The sequence below is a fragment of the Quercus suber genome, unplaced genomic scaffold, assembly GCF_002906115.3.
Source record: "Quercus suber isolate HL8 unplaced genomic scaffold, Cork oak 2.0 scaffold_169, whole genome shotgun sequence".
Lineage (NCBI taxonomy): Eukaryota > Viridiplantae > Streptophyta > Magnoliopsida > Fagales > Fagaceae > Quercus > Quercus suber.
This window is the reverse complement of record NW_027069629.1, coordinates 1059135-1084759: the sequence shown is the minus strand read 5'-3', so window position 1 is coordinate 1084759 and position 25625 is coordinate 1059135. Positions and strand designations below refer to the sequence as shown.

Here is a 25625-nt window from a genome sequence, read left to right as displayed (position 1 = left end):
CCTATTGAGAATACAAAGTATTTTTAACACATGCACGAGGAGAGGAAAGAAAGTCTTAAAGAAAAATAATAAATATTGATGTGGCTATATGAGAGTTCAAAACGGCATATAAAATTATTCTTTAATTTTGTGCTTAGTTGACATTTAATGGCTACCTCATTAACAAAAATGGATGGAAGACCAAACTAAAAACAAGCCTAAACATTGGGCATTAAAATTCATAATTTTACATTTTAGGGATCAAAATCAAAATGACCTCAACCCCCACCATCCCCCCTCCACCACCCTCTCTCTCTCTCTATATGTATGTGTGTGTGTGTGTGTGTGTAATCGGCTGTTCAAATTAAGAATTCTCACGTGTTACCCTTTAAAGATTTTATTAGATGTATAGATGGTACTTTTGGTTTATAAAACATGATCAACAAAATGTGATTTTTATATAATTATATTTAGACTATATCGCAATGTTATGATGGATGGATTGGTCTTATTTTACTATAAAATTTAAGTAATCATGTAGTTTATGAATTTGAAGAGTTATATATTGTGAGATTTGTTCATATGATGAAATAAGGTTTACTCTTTACATTTTATTTTATTTTATATTTCCACTTTATGATATATGATTTATTGATTATGATCTATTGCATAGTTATCTTTATATATTATTTTGCTTAGTTTCAATTGTGTGGAAAAAAGAGACGTGAATCTATGTTTTGGAGAAGAATATACCTATAAGTGTTGAATCGCATTCGTTTGTATACTAAAAAACAAAGTATACATGATTAGAACTTGGTCTAATAGTTTTCACACTGTAATTTTTTTTATATAAAAAAATGATTGCATTGTATATTTATACATATTTCATTATATATATATATATAATACCCAACTACAAAATTTATTTAATTTGTTGGTTGTTACACCACAAAAAAACTTCAAATATAAAAAATAATTTCTAATAACACATATTGACTTTTAAAAATATACAATCTAATATATTAATTCAATAATTATCCAATAAACATATTCATATCAAATTTTCCCGCGCATCACACAGGTCTACTACTAGTTTCAATCTAATTGAAGAATTAAGCCCAATTTTTTACACTAGTTGCAGACTCGCGCGTTGTGCGTGATTATTTTTTTAAGGGTGGGTCTCATTGTTATCATTATTTTGTAATTTGAACTAACTTAATGAAGAGAAATACATTTCATAATCATATTCATAGAAAATAAATTTTTATTATTGTAGAATTGTTTTGATTTAAATTTTTGAAACCTTAATTCTACCATAGTTGATTGACTAATTTGTACATTTCTAAGTCAATTATACACATTTTGCATGCTACATGTAAACCTTCTTTTCCATAAGGTTCAAATAATGTAGGAAACATTTGATTCTATGGAAGTTAAAAACTAAAATTCTTATATCTTGTCTTAATGTTGCCTAAATAATGTTAAACGAAATGTCAAAAATGGGATTTTGAAAATTTCCATCTATATGTTTCTATTATTATTGAAGAACATCTTCTTTTTAGTTTTGATAAGAAATATTGTTTTCCATATTAGAGTTTGATTAGTTTTAAGTTTAAATTTTGTATGATTGTATTTAATTGTTGATTATATGATTTAATTAAGTGAATGTAAGAATTGATTTTATTGACATTCGTAAGATTATCTTTAATTAATTTGTTACTCCTTGTATCAAGCTCCTTGTTTTCCAAGTAACGGTTGCTAATTGACATTTGATTTCTTGATGATAATTATAATGTACTAATTTATTAGTTTGTTTATGATATGTTTGGCATGATATTTTATTATTATTATTATTATTATTATTATTATTATTATTATTATTATTATAAATTTAGTGTTAAAAAAAAAAAAAAAAAAAAAAGAAAAAAAAAAAGGAGAAAACGTGAAATGAAAACGTGCCGCAACTTACCGTGCAATCCAAACGCACGCCTAATATATTAATTCAATAATTATCCAATAAACATATTCATATCAAATTTTCCTGCGCAACACGTGGGTCTACTACAAGATGGCTTACAACCCCTGCATAAGAATCAATAATGAAGTTTTGATAGGTGCTGAAACTCTAGACGAGACCCAATCCCCTCTTTCGCTCCACCCAATTGATAGCTAGCCACGCAACTCTTTTTCATAGTCAGGTACTTCTTAATATTCAGCTCTATCAATTTAGTGAACTGCTTCTTTTCTAAATGATTTTCAAATCCGACAAAACAAATATGAGGCGTTTCATAGTTGATTCTTTTTGTTGAATATTAGCTCTAATACCATGTTAAATGGAGAATATTATCAAAAGCAATGTGTTATACCATGTTGTGTATGCTAGAGTGGGTGCGGAAGAGGAAGCATAGAATAGGAACATCAAGAACACGAGGGTTACGTGGTTCAGCCTTGACGGCCTACATCCACGGAGGAATCCCTTAAGGGCTACATCTTTATTGTGTAAGAGTGTAGTACAATAACCTCTGTTATAATGAACCCTAACATGAGTATATATAGGCGACTAAACCCTAGACTACTAGTACAAGTAGGACTGGGCTTGGACCTATTACATTGGGCTAATATCTGTCTAATATATATCTCTAACACCCTCCCTCAAACTCAAGGCGGATGCTCGATGAAGGCTTGAGGTTGGATAAGCATGAGAAGATCACTTGGAGATGCCTTGAAGAATACCTTTGAAGAAACCACAATGAAGAATGTGCCAATTGACCAATTTTGGAGTTTCAAATGAAGAAACGGAGTCCAAAATCGGAATCTACGCGAAAAACTGAGCAAGATAGGCCCTTTCGGAAATTTTGACTTTTGGTCAAAGGTCAACGCAAAAAGTCAAAGTCAACTGGTCCAGGGTCAAAGTCAACGGATACTGGTCCGGGTCGGTTCCGGGTTTCCGGGTCGGGTCACGGATCGGGTAGCAGGCCGCTGACGTCATCCTATGACGTGTCGCTGACCTGGACTAGGGCTGATGTGGACGTGCTGCGTGGCTGCTGACGTGGAGTAATGACGTCATCAGGTGACGTCAGATGACATCAGCCGCAGTTTTTCGGCGCGTGGCAGGAGCGTGCAATGTTCACCGGCGCGTGGAGGAGAAGCCCAAAATCCCAGTGGCGCGTGATGGCGCGTGCAGTGTCAGATGGCTGCCGAAATTTCTGGTTCTGTTGATCGGTCGACGTGGAGGCCATAGGGGCGGCGCGTGTACCAAGAAGACTACCTGGAAATGGGAATCTGAGGCGGCGCGTGGGAGAGTTTCGGAGACAACTGAGGCGCGTGGAGGCGCGTGGAAAGGCTTCTGGTGACCGGATTTCTGGGTTTTCCACACGGTAGGCCGTGGAGCATGGTTGTGTAGTTGGTTTCGTCAGGCGAAGGCTTGATTTGCACAGATCTGAAAGGTGAGTGGTTCGACTTGCTTGAGAGATCAGAGATGTAGCAGCGAGGCAGCAACGGGGTTTCTGTGGGAGCTGCGTGATGCTGTGGACCCAGATCTGAAAGAAGGCATGGGCACTGTTGTGGATCTGTGTTACGCACGTGAGAATCTTCTTTGCTTGCTAGAGATGTTTGTTTGATGCCAAGAACGAAGTTTGGCTCTGATACCATGTTGAATATTAGCTCTAATACCATGTTAAATGGAGAATATTATCAAAAGTAATGTGTTATACCATGTTGTGTATGCTAGAGTGGGTGCGGAAGAGGAAGCATAGAATAGGAACATCAAGAACACGAGGGTTACGTGGTTCAGCCTTGACGGCCTACATCCACGGAGGAATCCCTTAAGGGCTACATCTTTATTGTGTAAGAGTGTAGTACAATAACCTCTATTATAATGAACCCTAACATGAGTATATGTTAGGTTCTAAGGTCTTAGGATTTTATGTATTTAGAACTCTAATTTGTAATGTTGGCAAACCATGATCAAAACATTGTATGGTATCTTCTTTAGACTTGCTCAAAGTTGGTTTAATATTGTAAAGTTGGAATCGAGTGGCTGCAGAAGTATTTGGGACTCTCGGCCTGGCTCGATCGATCGAAGAATAGACTCGATCGATCGAAAATCGCACAGGTTGAATTTTCTGCAGAATTTCCAACTCAGCCCTACTTCATTAAACGTTTAGGGTTTTATGTTTTTACCCTAGGTATATAAATAAAACCCTAGCCACGTTTTTGAAGGTTGTCCATATTGTATTGTTGCTCATACATTGCTGTTTTGTGTGAATCTCGTGTGAGATCTTTGAGGAGCTTTCCTTTACACAAAACTTAGGGTTTTCATGGTGGAGATGATTTCAACATCTTGAAGATCATTACTGTTGCAACCATTGGAACTTAAAAGAAAAGCAAGCGGGGAGCTTGTAGCTGATTGAGGAATTCAAGAAAGAAGTAGTCCGTGGATTCGGAGCCTGCGCGTGGTCGTGTCAGGAAGTTCTACTGGTGGGTAGCATTAGGAAGTCGAGCGGGGAGCTTGTAGTCCTTTTGTACGAACTTCAATTCTTTCATAGTGAATTCAGGTTAGCCTTGAGGATCGGTGGGTCAAATCCTCCCCAGGTTTTTACCGTGTGGTTTCCTGGGTGATCATATCTTGTGTTATTTATTTTCCGCTGCATTATATCTTGATATGATTGTTTGGATTGTTTTAACCTAGAATTGCTTAATTTGACTAAGTAACAACTTGGCTAATTAATCTAGGCTACGCAATCTGTGTGTTTAAGGGGTCTAAAACCGTTCAAGTGGTATCAGAGCTGGTAGCTCTTTTTGTTTGAGATTTTTAATCTCTGAGCTGATCCTTGACCCCTGTTGTCATGGAGCATGGACACTCTCTGTTTGTTCCTCCTCATTTTGATGGGAACAACTATGCCTATTGGAAAGTAAGGATGAAAGCATTCCTGAAATCCATTGATGAAAGGGTTTGGAATTCCGTTGAATACGGATGGGAGAAGCCCGCTACTCCTGTGAGTGAGTGGCAAACTTCTGAAAAAGAAGCAGCAAGCTTCAATAGCAAAGCTATGAATGCTATCTTTAATGCTGTTTCTATGGAGGAATTTAAGAGAATCTCTAATGTTGAGGTTGCTCATACTGCTTGGAAAATCCTCCAAACTGTGCATGAAGGCACAAAGGCAGTTAAGATAAACAAACTGCAGCAATTAACTTCTAGGTTTGAAAACATTAGGATGTCTGATGATGAATCCTTTGATGAATTTTATGCCAAACTGAATGATATTGTTAATTCTGCTTTTAATTTGGGTGAAATCTATGATCAACCTAAGATTGTTAGGAAGATTCTTAGATCTTTAACTGAAGACTTTAGACCCAAAGTGACTGCCATAACTGAAAGCAAGGATGTGGACTCCATCCCTGTTGATGAGCTTGTAGGATCTCTTCAATCCTATGAGTCTGACCTACCTAAAGTGAACAAATCCAAATCAATGGCTCTTAAGTCAGTTGATGATGTTGATGGTGGTGGATTTGATGATGAGCTCTCTGCTACAGAGATTGCCTATCTTGCCAAAAACTTTAAGAACTTTCTTAGGAATACAAATAGAAAGGCAAGAGGTACTTACACTGCTGAACCTAGAAATTTTAGGAAGAATGATCCCACTAAGGTTAACAATTTTGAAAAACCTAGAGAAAATTCTGGTCAATCTTCTAATAACTCTTTGGGTCCTCAGTGTTTTGGCTGTCAAGGGTATGGTCATGTGAAATCTGAATGTCCTACATTCTTAAGGACTAAGGGTAAAGCTATGGCTGTAACCCTTAGTGATAATGAGGTTTCTGATGATGAGTCCGGTGGTGACGAGGATGGAAACTTCATTGCTTTCACGGCTACTGCTATAGTCAATGAAGGCATATCTGCTGAAGAGAACCCTTCTGATGGGGAACTCTCTGAAGATGCAGATCTTCAAGAGGCCTATAACAAACTTTGCAAAATTGCTGCAAAGGATGCTATGAAAGTTGATCTTGGCCTAAAGAAAATTGATTCTCTTGAGCTTGAAAAGAGAAATTTGCTTGTTAAACTGTTTGATGCAAATGAACTTTTGAATAATGTTAAATCTGAGAATATGCTTTTGCTTGATAAAGTTAGAACTTTGGAACATGATTTATCTGTTGCTAGATCTGCTAGTTCTAAACTTGATCACATGCTGAATGTTCAAAAGTATCCTTCTGATAAAACTGGGTTAGGATATGTTGAAAGCATCTTTGATACTGGACCACATTCCACTACTTTTGTTCCTTCTTCTTCTTCTGGACCTTCTGTGAGTGAGGTTGTGAGTGATACTGTCAAACCACCTGTGAGTGAGGTAGTTAAACCTGTAGAAGTTTCACCACCTAAGAAGACTAGGGTAGACTTAAGAGAATCTAAACCTAAGGAGCCTACCAAATCTAAGGACAAGATGCATGGTAAACCTGCGTGGGTTTGTCATTATTGTGGTAAGTCTGGACATATTCGTCCTAACTGTTACAAGCTTCAAGCTGATAAGAGAGCAAATAAACCAAAAGTGCCTGTGCCTCAAGCACAAGATCCTATGGCATTAATTGGTGAATTGGTAAAGGTGTTAAACCTTTATTCCAATCATGGAGTTGGGAATCACTCAAATGTGAATAAGAACTCCAATGCTCATGGTGCATCTAAAAAGTTTTGGATGCAAAAGACTCGAAATACTTGAGTCTTTCTGACATGGTCCTTGTGCTTCATTGCTCTATTCTTTTGTGACCATTGTTTTTTTTTTTTTTTGTGTTTTCTTTGTTCTAGGACTTGCATTGCATTACATTCATGCATTTCATTCTAGGATTTATTTGTTTTCCTTTAAATAAAAAAAAAAAAAAAAAAAAAAAAAAAAAGGAAAAGAAGGAAGCAAAATTTATGTTGAACATAATGTTCTTGATTTTTGAAAAACAAGGTTGGTCAATTTATTTACACATAACATGTCTTATGTACCTTGTTTAGCTTGGATGAGCTTACTTTATTGCACTTTACTAGTTTGAGCTTTGTAGTGCATGTTGTGTGGGAAAGATGTTTATGGTGTTTATCACTTTGTCTTAATCTTGAAGTCACATGTTATTTGACTGTCGGACTTGATCCTTTTGAGAAAGGCATAAATAACCATCTCACCACTGTTCACTAGCCAATCATGAACACCTTAGTGCATATCATAAGATTCTGTGCTCGAGAAAGTGTAGCACATGCACAAAAAGAACATAAGGTGTAGCCTCAAAATAAATTAAAACTGGTGTGTACTATTAGGCTTGATGCCAATTCACTTAATTCAAACCGGTGTGTACTATTAGGCTGAATGCCATCTCATGCAAATAAGAGGCAAAAATACAAGAAACTTACATGATTGCAAGCTTTTGTTCTAGGAGATGTGGGAGTTATAGGATGTAACTCTTTAGGTGATAGTCTCTTTTGAATTCTATGTGATGAATTTTGTAGACTTTGTGATTGATTGCTATTCACATATCACCTCACATGTATCTCAAGTTTTTGCTAGTATCACACACGACACAAGTTACTCTTTGTTAAACACTGTACATGCTAGTGTGTGTTTTTGGTCTGACCAACCAAGTTTGAAAATATCTTGAGATTTATGCACAACATATTTGTTGCTTGAGAAAATATAATGGGAGGTTGATTGCAATTTGTTTAAGAATATTGGGTTCAAAATTTTGGGTTTTTGAAAAAGCATTCCATCTCATACTCATGCATTTTGTTTCTTCAATTTAATGCTTTGAGGAGTTATTTTCAAAATTCGGCTTGTGTCTTTCAAAAACTGTGATTTTTCCAAAATTTAGTGAGCCTCTGCCCATTTCGATCGATCCAACCTGTTTTTCGATCAATCGAAAAAGTGCTCTCATTTGTCTTAAAATGACTGTGCTTTTCGATCGATCGAATGTAATTTTCGATCGATCGAATATCGTGGAAAAGCTTTTTAAAAGTTCAGTTCTGACTTTTTCAAAGGTTCTATTCAAAATTTTTTTCAAACTTTTCTCTCTCTCCGCGTTGGCAAGGCTCCACACCTCAGGATTTTTGTCGTTTTCCTCCGTTGTTTTTGCAAAATCTCTCTTTCCTCAAGCCGGTAAGACTCTTTTGCCCTTCCTTTTGATGTTATTTTCATTATTTCATGCATAAATCCATGCATTTAAGGGTAATTTTCGGACTTGATTCTTTTTGGATTTTCTGTTGATTCAAACCTTATTTTATGAAATTGATCATTGGGTTTTTGTGGGGACACATTATATTAATGATCCTTGGTGGTTAATTTGATCAATTTTGTGTTTTGTGAAAAATTGAAAATTCTAGGGTTTGTTCTTGATCCGAATTGGGGCTTTTGTTAAATTGGATAGAATTTGATGAAATTGGCTTGTTGTGTTGGTGTAATTAAGCATTATAATCTATGTGCTGTGTTTTGTAATGCTTAATTCATCAATTTGTTGCAAAATTTTCAAGTGATTTTTCAAATTTTGGGATTTTTGATAGAAATTCCTTGTTCAAGCCAATTTTGTCCAATTACTCTCAATTAAACTTAATTTGTCACTGCATTTAGATCATGCATCACAACATGTTATTGTTCATGCATCATATAGATTTTTGTTCTATATTATTTATTATGCTAATTTGCAGTCTGCCCTTGGTTTTGTTTTCTCTTGTTTCTTTGTGTTTTTCTCTTTGTGTCTCTGTCCTTTCCTTAGCACTATGCCTAGGAAAACTAGAGCCCGTAGGAGTGTTCCCTCACCTTCTCCTTCACCCCCTCCATCCTTTGATAGTGAGAGGTTTCCGAGTGAGGAAAACCAAGAGACTTTTGAGAAACTGACCGTTAAGAGAAAGATTTGGGCTGAGCGTTCTGTGCTGTTAGATGAGCTTGATCCTGCCATTAGGGCAAATTTTGAGCGTCGGGGTTGGTTACCCTTGGTGGATGTTTCTGATCCTCCTCCACCTTCTGCCTTGATTAGAGAGTTCTATTCGAACATCTCTATCCGCGTCTATGATTCCAACACTCTAGTTAAGAGTTGGATACGAGGCGTAGAGTACACCATTACTCCTCGGGTAGTGGCTGATGCTCTAGGGGTACCTTTGGTCCAGCATCCTGTCTATCCTTATGATGAGTCTCCCGAGATTAGCGATGTTTTGTCATACGTCACTGGTACTACTGTCCAGTGGGGTTCTGATCCTCGGATCACTTCTGCTGAGCTCTCTGGGTTGCACTATCTGTTCTTTCGGATAGCTTGTCATTCGATCTGGCCTATTTCCCATGTTCACACCATTCCTCTTGAGAGGTGTGTTTTTCTGTACGCTCTTGTTACTGATGCTCCTATTAGTTTTCCCCATCTTTTTCTTCGTTCTTTGAACGAAGTTTATAGGAGTTCATCTACTGCTCATGCTCTTGTTCATCCTATTTTCATTCATAGGATTCTTCTCTTTCTTGGTCTTGATGACTTTCCTTCCTCTGAGCCCGTCCATGTGATAGGACCTTTAGGTGCGTCTTTTCTTAGACAGAGGGCCGCTCATCTTCGAGCTGGTTCTAAACACCCTAGATCTGAGCCCTCTAGTAGTGCACCTCCTCCTTCTTCTTCTGCAGGTATGGCTGGTGAGGATATTCCTATTCCTGTTGGTGATGATGATGCTGCTGCTGATGTTCCTCCACCTCCTTCGGCCGACTTTGATGTTCGTCGTACTTTGGAGACTGTCATGACTGTTCAGCAGGCTCATGGTCAGATTTTGGTGGACTTGCTGGATGAGATGCGTGCTCTCCGAGCTGATCTTGCGCGTCTTCATTCACCCTCACCACCTCCTTTTGATGGCGACTTGTGATTGCCCTTTGGCATTCCGTCACAAAAAGGGGGAGTGGAGTTTTGACTTGTAGTAGAGTTTTTGTTGTTAGGGGGAGATTTTTTTTGATTTAGAGGAGCTTGTGGAGTTTTAGATTGTATCTATGTGCTTCACTTTGTATATCATTTTTGGGGATATTCATGTTAGGGGGAGTAACATTGATTGATATACATGATATTTTTTATTGATTCTTGTTGCTTTATGATTCACTGCGTATTGATTTATATTTATGACTTGTTCATTTTTATATGTCTTTATTTTGTGTTGTGTGGATCTTACAAGAATGTTATACCTGTTGTTTTACTCTTTACTGTCACACATGCGTTTATGCGTTTGTTGAGTATTTCAGGATTATACAGGTTGATTCAACTAAGCTGCTGTCTACACTTGCAACTATGGATAGTAGTTAGGCTGAATTGAATTTTATGAGCATTATCTTTGTAAAGGGCTTTTTATTTGTAAAACTTTGAGCTGTTAATTAGGGTTTTGTCACGGATTGCCAAAGGGGGAGTTTGTTAGGTTCTAAGGTCTTAGGATTTTATGTATTTAGAACTCTAATTTGTAATGTTGGCAAACCATGATCAAAACATTGTATTTAGTCTTATTTAGACTTGCTCAAAGTTGGTTTAATATTGTAAAGTTGGAATCGAGTGGCTGCAGAAGTACTTGGGACTCTCGGCCTGGCTCGATCGATCGAAGAATAGACTCGATCGATCGAAAATCGCACAGGTTGAATTTTCTGCAGAATTTCCAACTCAGCCCTACTTCATTAAACGTTTAGGGTTTTATGTTTTTACCCTAGGTATATAAATAAAACCCTAGCCACGTTTTTGAAGGTTGTCCATATTGTATTGTTGCTCATACATTGCTGTTTTGTGTGAATCTCGTGTGAGATCTTTGAGGAGCTTTCCTTTACACAAAACTTAGGGTTTTCATGGTGGAGATGATTTCAACATCTTGAAGATCATTACTGTTGCAACCATTGGAACTTAAAAGAAAAGCAAGCGGGGAGCTTGTAGCTGATTGAAGAATTCAAGAAAGAAGTAGTCCGTGGATTCGGAGCCTGCGCGTGGTCGTGTCAGGAAGTTCTACTGGTGGGTAGCATTAGGAAGTCGAGCGGGGAGCTTGTAGTCCTTTTGTACGAACTTCAATTCTTTCATAGTGAATTCAGGTTAGCCTTGAGGATCGGTGGGTCAAATCCTCCCCAGGTTTTTACCGTGTGGTTTCCTGGGTGATCATATCTTGTGTTCTTTATTTTCCGCTGCATTATATCTTGATATGATTGTTTGGATTGTTTTAACCTAGAATTGTTTAATTTGACTAAGTAATAACTTGGCTAATTAATCTAGGCTACGCAATCTGTGTGTTTTAAGGGGTCTAAAACCGTTCAGTATATATAGGCGACTAAACCCTAGACTACTAGTACAAGTAGGACTGGGCTTGGGCCTATTACATTGGGCTAATATCTGTCTAATATATATCTCTAACACTTTTTAACAAATTTAGACTATAAGTGGTTGTAGCATTTGATTTCTGAAATATGGCAGGCTGTTTAATCCATAGTTACAAGCGGCAGGCGGGGACTAGTGCTGATTTGTAACCTTCCATTATCACATTTTTTAGATTTAGAGTCACTTCTCAATCTTAGTAAGAGAAGTTCTTTTGATTGACCAATGCAGGTCAGCTTTACACTGTGCTTCCATTCTAAACTTTTACCTTTTCTTTTCTCAAAAGAGGAAACCAGGTATCACATATACTAAGAATTGGAAAGCTAATATGAAATGTTAAGATGTTCCCAAGAACCAAAAAAAAAAAAAAAGAAAAAGAAAAAAAGAGAGATGATATTTAAATCGGTTTCAGAGTTGAATTCTCGTTCATTTAAACCAAACCTTTATCCATTTAAATATCTAAATACTATATTCCAGATCTAACAAATACATCACAATGAAATCCCCATTGAGTATTTTAATCGCTAATAAAATCCATGTGGGCTTGCAAGTCTTGGAACACTATAAAATCCATTCTGAATGGATCATACAAAGGCATAAGCTCATCTGGTTCCGCAATAATCGAATGATTGATGTTCAATTCATTTAGTACTGAATTCTATGATACATACCAATATATAATAGTATACCTAATTACTCTGTTTCCTCTATGAGGGTGAAATAAAATTAGAGAACCCAAAGTACCAGCCATGGTTAGCCAAGGAAAATAATTTGTAGTAAACGTGCTCGAAAAAGAGGATATTACGTGCACATGGCTTTTCTTTAAAACCATAAGACTAAAACTTTAGACCCCCCACAATAATTTTTTGGTGTGTCTTTAAATGCAATCCATCTACTGGGTGTGCCAAAGATTTTGAGGCATTCATGACCAATTTTGTTTTGGTTTACAATATATGAGAAGGGGGAATTCAAACTTCGGTTCTCCTTAATTAGAGAATTGGGCAATTCCACTGAGTTGACAATTAGGTAGCAATGCCCTTATGGCTGGGGCCTGTTCCAAATTATTGTTCTGGCCGTAATTTGTCTGGCTATAGTGAAGAATATTTATTTTAACAGAACAAATGTCAAACTGTCTAGTTTTTACGGTTTTTTCTTTTCTCTTATTCATGATTGCAATGCACATTGGGCAGGCTTTAGTTGGAGAGGAGCTCTATTGGATGCCTCATATTGTATCTATTTTTTAGTTTCAACTTCAGAAGGTTTTTTTTGGACTTATTATTCTTTTGTGCTATAATGGTGGATAAGTTATCAAGTTGCAAGTGTTTATTAAACTTGTGTGGTTTCTTTTGCAGTGATTGTGGTTAGTGATGATCTCACAACAAAGTTCTGGTGCAGAAATTGGCCAGGAGACTCTGCCTGTTATTAATTTAGCACGGGTCTGACCCAAGTTTGTAACTCTCTCCCTTACCCATTCCATAGAGAGACAGGTCCCCATACTCCTCCAACAGGGCCTATCAGGCTCAATAGTTCAAATCTGTCTTGTGGGACTGTGTGGTCCTACGGAAAAATTAATTTTTAATTTTCCAGTGCATTTGGGCACTTTCTTCAGGTGCTGTGGTTTTATAGGGAAAGTATTCTGTACAGTCATATGTGCAGAAGCGTAAATGTTCTGGGAGATTAGAATTGAGGAAGAAATAGCCAAACTTGAAAGAAACATGTTTTATCATCTTTCGTAGTTTCATCTGTGCTGTGTTGAGCAAAACATGTTTTGAGTAATAAATTATTATAAAGTCTATTTGTTGTTTCTTTGGTTTCATTTTAATTTTGGTTAAAATAACATTGTAATTTTGTGATGAGTTTTTATTATATTGATAATCTCCTTAATCCTTAAGAGATGAGAAATTTGAACAATAAATTTGAAACTTATAAAGTTTAGTTGTATATTAGGCAAATATAACACTACAACAGAAATTAGAAGCAGGCGGTTCATCTTAATATATATATATATATATATACATATATATTAATTAGTGACCTTTATGACTATTTAGGCTTGCTAAATTCCACAATCAGTGACCATTATGATACAAATTTGAATGAGCTTTTACCTCATCTTTCCTACAAAATCCCTTCCACTGGTTTTGCAATAGGCACAAAGGGTCACAACGTAGACACAATTTATGGGCTTGCCATTTGTCGTGGTGATATCTTAGAGAAAGATTGCAAGAGTTGTATTGTTAATGCAGCAAATGAAATTCGGTCACATTGTCCCAATAATAAAGGTGCAATAATATGGTACTATTACTGCACATTGATATATCATAATTTGGATTTCTTTGGCCAAATTGACCGTGACACATTGTTCTATGCAAATACCCCAAAAAACATGAATACTAACCAATTGATTAGACAAAATAAAGGAGAGTGGTTGGCCGAACTCACAGGGCAAGCTTCTGTGAATGCACATATGTTTTCAACCGAAGACTTCGATGTTGGAGATAATTACAAACTCCACGGGTCAGTTCAATGCCCTAGAGACCTTTCAAGCTTAGACTGTATGAAGTGCCTCAATGATTCAATTGGGTTTATTCCAAAATGTTGTGACTTGAGTAAAGGAGTGCAGATCTTTAGTGCGACTTGTGACCTAAGATTTGAGACTTTCTACCACAAAGTATAAATTTGGAAGTTGAAGTATCCTGACATCAATTCTACTATCAAAATGTAATGTGTAATTGGATATACTTTTTTTTTTTAAAGAATATTAAGTATTTTTAACACACACATAGGAAAGTGAAAGAAAGTCTTAAAAAAACTAACAGTGGTGTAATTGGATGTACTTTAAGTTTATGGGTGATGAACTTTTCTACTTTAAGAGTTGATGATGAACTTTTGTCCTTTACAAGTTTTATCCAAACTGGTACACAATTGAATAAGATTTGCCATAGTTCCTTAATTTTATTTTTCACTAAGCATACCTTGTACCATGTATGGGGGAAAAGATAACATAATATAATACTCTTTAGGTTGCATCAATTAGCTCAAATAGTAGAATCTTATATATATATACACACATATATAAGGGCTAAAGCGTAGCATTATTGTTGTTCTGCTTCTGTTCAATCATATCATCGGCCACATCAACTTATTTTGTATCTATTCTTTTCTCTTTTAAATTTTTTTTTTTCTCTCTATTAGTTCACATTTACTGTTACACTTCCTCCAACATTTCTCCTCCCTTTTTGCTTATTTATCTCCCCACTACTCTTTACTTTACCGTTACACTTCCTTCATCATTTTTTCTTTCTTATATTTTTACTCTTTTTCTCCTCATTTTATTTTTCTATAAATTCGATATCATTTCTCTCATTCAATCTATATCCCATGAAAAAACTGTGAGTTCTCTCTCTCTCTCTCTCTTTCTCTCTCTCTAGATTTTTGTTCTTTCTTATAACACTGATTAAGGTTGATGGTTTTTTTTTTTTTTTTTTTTTAAATAAATATGTGCTATGGTATTGTGTTTTTAAAATTTCCCATCACAAAGTTCTCTCTTTCTTTTGTAGGTTTGGTTGAATTTTGGTTTGGGTTAATACTTAATTTTTTTGGAAATAGGAATTTGAGTTTATATAAAAACACAATCTACGTGGCTATAAATTTGAATATGCCTACCATTTGTTTGAGTAATAAATTATTATTAAGTCTATCTTTTATTCCTTTAATTTCTTTTTAATTTTTGATAACATAAATTGTAATTTTGTGGTAAGTTTTTATTAATTTCCTTATTCTTTAAGAGATGAGAAATTTGAATAATAAATTTGAAACTTATAAAGTTTAGTTGTATATTAGGCAAATATAACACACTACATACAACAGAAGTTAGAAGAATATGATTCACCCTAAAAAAAAGATTAATCAAATATACAAAAAATAATATTATGATATATTTGTAGAGATAAAAAATAATTGTAGAATTTTTTTTATAAAAAAAAATAGATAATACTTGAAGTAATTGTTACTGTAGGGGCTGTGTTTGAGTACTTTTCCTGAGGAATAAGCGAACTCGACCCTAATAGGCCCAATAAAATAAATTTATAGAGAATGGGTTGAAGAAATTGGGTTTCGGTAAGTATAGCAACAATTGAGGATGGTTTGGAGAATGATTAAGTAAAATAAATATGGACTGGGGCAAGCAATCCAGTCCTCGGCACAGGTCCGAAGAGCTTCCACTTAGTATTTCTTGAGTTACAATATCGATGGTTACAAAGCAAATACAGATTGTTACAATGTTTTCTCTCTGGAAAAGTTTTTTCTCCTCCTTTTTCTTAGAGCCTCTTCCTCCTTATATACTACTCTCCTCCTTTATCTCCACCATACACGTGCACCTCAGACCTACTGTTGTTGATCTTTGTCACATCAACCTTCTTCCTAAAGCTCTGAGGTAGTAGCTGTAAGTCTAAAAAGCTACTGCTCAGGTATCACTTTCACATTTAATGCGGCCAGAGTGTTAGTTGTGGAGCATTTAATGTGGAGGCTGTGACTTTTCTTGGAATTGTTCTGCTGCCATGCTCCATAGAACCTACTTGTTGTACCTATATTCTTCCCTGGGGTACTTTGGAAGGTGATTTTTGTCGGTAAGTCTCTTTATATTGTCCTCGGCACAGTTTCTTGGGCTACCATGATTTCCATTGCCTTCTTCATTTGAGATTTTTCTTGGAATTGTTCTGCTGCCATGCTCCATAGAACCTGCTTGCTGTACCTATATTCTTCCCTGGGGTACTTTGGAAGGTGATTTTTGTCGGTAAGTCTCTTTATATTGTCCTCGGCACAGTTTCTTAGGCTACCATGATTTCCATTGCCTTCTTCATATGAGATTTTTCTTGGAATTGTTCTGCTGCCATGCTCCATAGAACCTGCTTGCTGTACCTATATTCTTCCCTGGGGTACTTTGGAAGGTGATTTTTGTCGGTAAGTCTCTTTATATTGTCCTCAGCCTTTCTAGCGAAGGACAGAATTGTCCTCGGCACAGTTTCTTGGGCTACCATGATTTCCATTGCCTTCTTCATATGAGATTATGGGTCTCATCATGGGCTTCAGCCCCAGTACAGAAGGTGGATGCACATTATTGGGCTCTATGACCCCACCGTTACTTTTTATAAATTACACTCTATTACATAATATTTATATATTCTCATGCATCGCGTGGGTCGGCAACTAGTTTCTCTTAAGGAGTGAATATCTGGCATTGGATTTGAACTGACATGCTTGGTATATGAGTCAAAATTAAAATCAATTTTAGTAATTTGATTTGGCATGTAGCTTTTGGAAGAAGGTTATACTTTCAAAAGGTTATCTATATGAATTTCTACTGTCTGCAGTCATCAACATGAATGCAGAAACTTCAAGTTGCAACATATTTTTGTGACCTTTTTAATTGCCATAGTATGCTGAAAAAATCAATGTCATTGACCAGCTTTAAAATTCAAGGGTCTTACTTATTGAGTATATTCTCATGTCTATTTTTTATTTTTTATTTTTTATTTTTTATTTTTTTTTTATCATCAGTACTGAAAACAGTAGCTTCTTACTTCAGGGGATGTAAGGTACAATCAATCAGATTTTTCCTGCATTGCAGCTAGGCTATTTAATCCATAGTAGTCAAGTTGCATGTGGAACCTAGTGCAGATTTGTTGCCTTTCATTTTCACAATTTTGAGATTGAAAATCATTGCTCAGAGAGTCAGACTTAGTGAGAGAAGTGCTTTTGATTGAACAATGCAGGTCAGCTTTCCACTGTGCTTCGTTTATTACCTTTTACCTTTTCTTTTCCCCAAAGAGGAAACAGGACATTACTTATACTAAGAATTGGAAATGGAAGAATAAATGGAAAAATGTTCACAAGAACAGTAAAGTCTAATGCTTGTTCATTTAACAACATCCATCCATTTAATTATTTAAATGCCACAGAAAGTGACTTATGGAGTCTTTTCTGGAGGAGGTGGGGCTGCTTGCTTCTTGCCTCTTTTTCATCTCTAATGACATCTATGTGGCCTTGCAAGTCTTGGAATACAAAAAATATTTGCTGAATGGATCATGCAATTACAGGGGGCCAAGTTTATCTCGTTCTGACTATTGCTTGGATTTGTTATTATTTTTAGATTAGAAAGGCATTTTCGAACACATACTACGTTGCCTTTTTTTCTTTTTCTTTTTTTTTTTTTTTCACTTTTAAACTATTTCTGTAATCTTTTGGTGATTGATAATGTCAGGTTACATGCCTTTCTTTTTTGGTTTATGTTACATTTTCAAACCTAAAGGTGCTTGAAGTTTGTTAGTTTTTTTGGTTTGAAGTTTGGACCTCTAATCATAAATTATTTTAATCTTTGTAATCTATTATTACGCAGGATTTCAGATACAAGGTGTGCAACAAGTTGAGACATTTTACAATTGTGCGTTTGAAGAACTAATTGACATTCAACCAGCAGCAATGATGTCTCTTCTTTCCAGCATTTTCTATTTACTTCATTTCAAGAGTGCAACTCCATGTGTGCAGTTTTCTCGATTAAAATAGAAAATTACACTGCGTTAGTGTTTGGCCAATTGAGGCTTGGCTTTATGTTTTTTTTTCTTCTTGTTTTCCTTTTTTTCATTACCGTCTTGCAAGCCATATGATTTCAGATGTGAATGTAACACATCTAGAACTTGATCATTTTCCAAGTGAGTGTGATTGGATGTCTTTTGAAGTATTCCTTTATTTGTATTTTTATGGTACTTCAATGCTATTGAGATTTTTTTTTTTTTTTTTTTTTTTTTTGAGAAAGCAATGCTATTGAGTTATTCAGCTTATTTTCAGTAATTTGGTATCATGCATTGAGAATTCTATGTCATTCCCATCTATGATAATTTTGACATTTGTCTTGCCAAATACCTTTTTCTATTCTGAATAGAAAAAAATTGAGCTCCAAACACGTTTAAAGTTATCTTGCTTTAACCTACTAAGTGGCAATTGAAAAACCAATCTTGATATATTAATTTGCCATGTAATGAGGTGAAAAAAATAATAGAACTAAACTTTGTCCTAAATATCAATGATAAAGAGAAATATTTTAAATATTTATTCGTTTCAATCCTTTTATCTCCCTGACTCAAACAAAGATGGGTTGCTCTGTTGCAAGCAAAAAATATCATGCTTCAATCTTATTTGATGAGCAGAACCACGGGTGTAGAAACCAAATTAAGTGTACTTTTCTTTTTCTTGCAACTGCATGTCCCTCTATATTATTTTATTTTATTTATTATTTTTTCATATGTTTTATCTCCAAAAGCTAGAATACACCATTCCCAATTTAATTTGTTATGATAACACAATTTTAATTGCTCGTGCATCAAAAGCCGTCCCAAAACTGATATATTCATCCACACAAGAACACCGAAGAAAAAACTACCAGCAGCAGACTAATTCATCTACAAATAGATAATCATTGTAATTACAGATAACAGGTATGCCTTCCCACTCATGTATATTCAATGCATGGACAAGCAAAGAGAGTTTGCGTCCTACATTCCAAAAAATACATGACCAGAAGACTCAAAAACTCAAAAGGACAGAACTACTTACTATAAGGTTGAATAGAACGGGAAAGAAGATAAATGCAGAAATTCTTTATCACTGCTCTTTCCAAATCCTACCTGTCACTCTAAGCTTCAATTCCTTCCGGTCTCCCCCAGAGAAGAAGAGAGCCATGTTGCGTTGGATGATGAGACCGTCAAAACTGTCACGCACCTTCCTATGGCTATCCCTAACGCTTCTAGGTACCCCCTGCCAAGTCATCTTCCTCCCATTTCCACCAACCTCTAAGCTGTAGCTGTAGTTCTTTGCCTCATTATCATCACCCATAAATCGCAAGAATGCTATGTAGACAGGAGCCATTCCGAGCTGGAAAGCTTCAAAATGCAGACAAAAGTATTGACCAAAGCAACTGAAGACCTAGAGAAATAACAGAGAAATTCAGTGATCAGTTACTACCCCAATTTGTCCGGTAAATGCTAGAATTAACTGAGCTATATGGATAAATGTGGCATATAACATACTACTACAAAGTGTAGCCACTCCACAACAAATTATTCACCCACTCCACCATCAACATTTGATAACACACCCTAATGCGGCAGAGACTATAAGCCAATATTAAAAGTTGTCTTTAACATATTAGCATTATGAATTATCAAAGCTCAGTACTTAAAAGCTGCACTGTTTCCATAAACAATGGGTCTACAGGACAAAGACACAAGTATTTCATCCCAATATAGGCAAAACTACAGAAAAATCCCATATGTATGGGTTTTACTACAATTCTATAATTAAATTGATTTTTGTTTCAAATATGATTGCATTCTTAATTATCAAGCCCGTCGATTAAAAGATTCCAGTTCCTAAAAATAGGTCCACAAAGTAATGATAAATATTTCACCCAGTTTTAGCTGAAACAATGGATTAGACCCCTCACGGGATAACAAAATTCTGTATCCACATTAACTAGTGGATATGAATGCATCTGACATAATTCTTCTATTGACATTGCACCAACATAAACACAGTACCACCTCTGCTAAAGCATAAGCAAGCAAAGAACTATAAAGAAGACAATGAGATAAGGACAAGTAAGAAACACTATACCGTCAGCATCCATGTGGCATTTTCAACCTCTTGTGGATTTGATTTGACATAGCGATGGTTGAAGGTGCTGCCATTGTGCATGTCAACTTTGTGATCATCTTTCAGGTGGGCCACCAGATAGGGTATATCACCAATGACTGTGCATTCTGATCCAGCATAGGGACAGTTATAGGGTCTATAGACACATTGAGATTCATGTTTAAGTTTGCTGTAATATGGGTATATGCCCAAGCACCCAAAACTCTGATATTTACAAGGAAGTTCCAGAGATGCAGCCACCTTCTCCAATGCAAGACATCTAATATTGCCAAGTTCATGCCTGCATGTGTAAGCTCAGTACTTAAAAGCTGCACTGTTTCCATAAACAATGGGTCTACAGGACAAAGACACAAGTATTTCATCCCAATATAGGCAAAACTACAGAAAAAAATCCCATATGGATGGGTTTTACTACAATTCTATAATTGAATTGACTTTTGTTTCAAATATGATTGCATTCTTAATTATCAGGCCCGTCGATTAAAAGATTCCAGTTCCTAAAAATAGGTCCACAAAGTACTGATAAATATTTCACCCAGTTTTAGCTGAAACAATGGATTAGACCCCTCACGGGATAACAAAATTCTGTATCCACATTAACTAGTGGATATGAATGCATCTGACATAATTCTTCTATTGACATTGCACCAACATAAACACAGTACCACCTCTGCTAAAGCATAAGCAAGCAAAGAACTATAAAGAAGACAATGAGATAAGGACAAGTAAGAAACACTATACCGTCAGCATCCATGTGGCATTTTCAACCTCTTGTGGATTTGATTTGACGTAGCGATGGTTGAAGGTGCTGCCATTGTGCATGTCAACTTTGTGATCATCTTTCAGGTGGGCCACCAGATAGGGTATATCACCAATGACTGTGCATTCTGATCCAGCATAGGGACAGTTATAGGGTCTATAGACACATTGAGATTCATGTTTAAGTTTGCTGTAATATGGGTATATGCCCAAGCACCCAAAACTCTGATATTTACAAGGAAGTTCCAGAGATGCAGCCACCTTCTCCAATGCAAGACATCTAATATTGCCAAGTTCATGCCTGCATGTGGGGCACCGGTTGTGCACTCTGGGCTTGCAACCAGAGCACAACGTGTGACCATTTGAACACTGCAGCAGGAACAGTAAAACACCAATATGAGTTGGAACTGGCATTTAATTTGCATCCATTTTCTTTTCAATTAGATAGAAATAATAATTATCTTGATACAGGGAAAAATAAAAAAGACTTTCTTTTATAAAGAAACATCAATAGAGGAATTCCATGCTAAGTTGTGTTATTCTTTTGGGAGGTTGGAAAGAAGATTGGGCAAGAACACGCGCGCGCGCGGGGGGTGGGAGGAATGTTCCAATTCTCATTTTAATGTTGGGGTTAAACCAAACAAAAGTCCTCTATCCCACTATGAATGTTCCACTTCATACTCCAATTACAGTATGCTACAAGTCTATTTTTTTCCCTTTTATATTTTGGTTACTTTATAAGAGAAAAAACAGGGAAATATGGCAGACAGTGGTTGGTGCAGCATAGAGTGTGGAACCCCCACACTGGGACAAAGGCTTTCTAAATCTTTCAAATCTGATCTCTCTGACTCTTACTTTTTTACCTGTCATAGACAATGTAGCAAGACCCTATTGTGTAAAAAATGACATTTCAGTATGACTCATGACTTGAAAAAAAAATAATGGTTGCAACAAAATTTCAAACAAATGGTTTTTCAGGAAGTATCACAAAAGGTTCAAACGAAGTACCATTAGCCACACATTAAGCATAAAAAGAATAATGATAAGTTACAACAGAAACCAATTAGTAATAAATTATTGACTTGAGTATAACTGATCTTTTATTAAATATCTAATTTACACAATAATTAGTGGAATTCCATATACCATAAATCCAAATACATGGTGCAAAAGAAATTTATTAAAATAGTATGAGTGCCTATGGCTGGGAAATAATTGATGAAATGCCGTAAGCTAAGAAAGAAATCTATATATTAGGAATATAATATCAAAGTTTTATGCATAACCATAATAAGTGAAGCCCATTTGTTTTGGACAGCTCTTTGTGAAAATGGCACAGTTATTAACTCAAATATTGATTCGTGTAAATAAAATACTAATCAAGATGTATAGAAGGTTAATGAATATTAACATTAATTCAAGATTTCCTAATAGCCCATAGGTAATGTTAATTTCTAACTATATATATCTCAACATAAGCTACCTAATCAATGGCCTTATTGATCAAAACTACTGCATGTTTGGAAGCAAAGCGACTGACCAAGCCTGCCAAAGGTGTATAAATGATTGAATGCATCAAGATGAAACTAAGCAGTTGTTTATAAATAAATAAAAATAAAGAAAAGAAACTTAAACACATTAACAACTAAACACCCTAACAGGTTCCTTTTTGTAAGATGAATCGATGGGTAAAAAAAAATTTACACCAACTATTATGTTGACATAATAATTGATGTACAGGGCATTGCATCAAATTGGTAAAATGCATTTCAACAAGATAGTTTGTGTTCATTTAAGAATGTGGTATAAAAGGGTACATGGCAATTTGACACAAACCTGATGGATAGGAGGGTACATGGCATTTAAGCACACAGGACACTCTAATAGCTCACGAACACTGCTAGAAACAGTTAAATTAGGTTTTAGAGAAATGGCAGCTGGGTCATTCACATGTTCACCAACATCCAACATGTCTTCACTTTGAGGAGGATCAATGACCTCAGGTTTGCTCCGCATTTCATCAAAAAATGGATTTCCAGATGCCATCCAGGTATTACGGTGGCTAACTCTAGAAGCAAAATCTAGGAAGACAAATAAATACGTAACATCAATCCATGACTCATAAGAAATGAGATCTGAAACAGAACGTAGACAAGAAAAACATTTTTGTAATAAATGTAGCTACATCACTAACAGTAATTGATTCATCAAAAGAAAGGAAAAAGGCTTATAAATAAAGATGAAAAAATAGTAAAACAAGGACCAATCTTCCAATACAAGGCATAATAACCCCAACTGCAAAAGGATAAGAAAAAAAAAATGATACAATCTGTCATATTATTATAAATCAACAATATAGCAAAACACAAAAGATATGTTGATAACATTTTAGAATATAACCATAATTACTAACATATAATACACCCTAGAAAAAAAAGAAAAAAAAAAAAAAAGAAAAAAAAAAAGGCATCTCAACATATTTATTGCAATATAAAAATAAAAAATTTTAAAATGAAGATTTACATGACCATGAATGTGGATCACTATTTATAAGGACCAATCTTCCAATATAAGGCATAATAACCCCAACTGCAAAAGGATAAGAAAAAAATGATTCAATCTGTCATACTATTAAACATCAACAATATAGCAAAATCACAAAAAATATATGTTGACAATTTTAAACATTTAACTATAGTTACAAACATATAATACACCCTAGAAAAAAAGAGGCATCTCAACATATTTATTGCAATATAAAAAATAAATTAAAAAATAAAAAAATTTAAAATAAAGATTTACATGCCCATGAATGTGGATCATTATATATAGGAAATTAATAACATTAACTAAAATGAAAGTAGTATCTAGCTTCAGGCATAAACTAAAAACATTACCAGATATTCTTACCAACAACTTTAGTTTTGCACTTTAATTTCTTGCCTTCTTTCGACAAGGTATGAAGTGGACAGGAACTCCAGAGTCCAGAACCTAACAAAGATATCAATAACAATAAAAATTCATAATCTCTCGATCAAATAAGAATAAATAAAAAAATTCCCATGTTCACATAATCATTTCATAAAGCGCTGTCTAACACACCATGAGGTGCAATGACGACTAGTTGAGCTAAAATACTCTTGGCCGAGTAGGTCTTAAGCCCCTGACTTCTAGGTTCCAAGTTCTAATACCTCAAAAATTAGATAAGACTTTCATTGGACATAAAAAAAAGCTGTAAAAAAAATGCTTTTCCAATTTCCCATAAAAACTTCTTAAAATATTTCCAAATCAAAAAAGGGGGGAAAAAAATCTATGCTTTCATGGGAGCAGCATTCTAAAATTCAAATCTCAAAACTACAAAAAGTCAAATTTTCTCTCAATATGAACAGTAATTGGTGGATTCTGTAACTACCACAGTAACCATTACAAAAAGTTCTTTTTAAAAAAAAGCATCACAAAAATCAAATTAACGCAACAAATCATTATCAAATTCAATGCCATTAGAACCCTAACTTCAAAGAACGAAACACTTACGCTATCAACAACGACTTTGAATCCCTGAACAAAAAATAGACTTTTTTTTACGAAAACTAAGCCAATCGTAACAGAGAACAACAAAATCCTAAACCAAAATTAGTATATATATATATATATATTAAAAGAATTTTCAAATGGCGATTATAACTAAACCCTACAATCACGCGCACGCGCATTCAAAGTCAAAGCCTTGACTCGCAAAACAGATCTAGAATATTCCGTAAATTCACAGAAACAGGGGAAACTTATCCCGAAATCACAGGAAAATTTCAAAACCGAATCAAAACAACAACAAAAAAACAGAGAGAGAAGAACGTACCTGAAAAACTCAAAAGGACATTGCGAAACGCGAAGCGAAAATGAAAACCCTAAGGTAGAGAGAGAGAGGGAGGTGTATTGGAGAAATGTGTAGTGGTGTGGTGGTGAGGTACTGTACTGTGTAATGTAATTAATACAAGGTAGAAAAGGAGAGAGAGAGAGAGAGAGAGAGAGGTGCGCGTCAATGAGAGAATTTCAATTCAAATTAAAGCCGTTGAGAGAGAGAGAGAGAGAGGAGCGGAGGGGGTAGTAGGGGTTTTGGGAGGAGAGAGAAATTTTTCTCGAGAAAATACAAAAAGGAAAATATTGAAAAGGTCGGTGGGACCGTAAAGGGAGCTCAGAAATCGAATTGAATCTTAGGGAGACAGACAGAGAGAGAGGATTAGGAAGTTTGTATTTAGAAAGAGACAGAGAGTGAGATCATGAGAGAGAGAGAGAGAGAGAGAGAGAGAGGGAAACAGTGGCCCGGAAATGCTGTAGCCGGCTTTGCGTTACGGTTTAAGTAAAGTTTTGATGATTTTCCCACGCGAAATTTTTGCGCGTGCCTTTCTGCGACATACAGAGTCTTGGTGACTATGTTTGGTAGCTTGTTTATTAATAGACAACCAATTAAAGTTACCCAAAAAAAAAAAAAAAATTTAACTTAATCAAATCCACAGAGGGTAGTAAAATATGGGAAAATCAACATTTAGATGACCTAGTTGGTAAGATACCGGGTCAATAAGTCTCAGAATTTAGGTTCAAGCATCAAACAACTAGCTATGTTATTATTCCTTATATCTCATTTCTATCTCAAACAGTCAACCTATAAAATAAGTGATTTTCTCACACAGAATGGAAGTATGGGATCTAGCCTGGAAGCTACCATGGTTATGCCCAAGTAGAAAAGTCATAATGGTCACCCCACTCTACCTATTTTTTATTTATCGAAATAAATAAATAAATAAATATGGGAAAATATTTTCTTCTAAAAAAAAAGTATGGGAAATGTTAACTAGTATGGT

At 35.5% G+C, this 25625-nt stretch overlaps 1 protein-coding gene across 1 annotated transcript; it reads right to left on the bottom strand.

The window, feature by feature from the left end:
- Positions 1 to 18725: 18725 nt before the first annotated feature.
- On the bottom strand, positions 18726 to 25102 carry LOC112008258 (E3 ubiquitin-protein ligase DIS1). Its single transcript, XM_065777944.1, has 6 exons — positions 24623 to 25102; positions 23677 to 23757; positions 23290 to 23355; positions 22603 to 22847; positions 20749 to 21135; positions 18726 to 19278 (listed from the first exon to the last, which is right to left on the bottom strand). Exons 3-6 carry the CDS (start codon positions 23342 to 23344, stop codon positions 18958 to 18960), a joined length of 1008 nt encoding a protein of 335 aa, XP_065634016.1. The 5' UTR covers positions 23345 to 23355; positions 23677 to 23757; positions 24623 to 25102; the 3' UTR covers positions 18726 to 18957.
- Between the last annotated feature and the right edge of the window lie 523 nt (positions 25103 to 25625).

Bases quoted from the DNA above. Each gene is read 5' to 3' on its own strand.
- LOC112008258 (XM_065777944.1), bottom strand. From the start codon at position 23,344: ATGCCTTATATTGGAAGATTGGTCCTTATAAATAGTGATCCACATTCA. The intron at 22,848-23,289 runs GTAAATCTTCAT...TTGTCTTCCTAG, and splicing joins TGATCCACATTCATGGTCAT to ATTTTGCTTCTAGAGTTAGC. The intron at 19,279-20,748 runs GTATAGTGTTTC...TTATTTCTCTAG, and splicing joins ATGCCACATGGATGCTGACG to GTCTTCAGTTGCTTTGGTCA.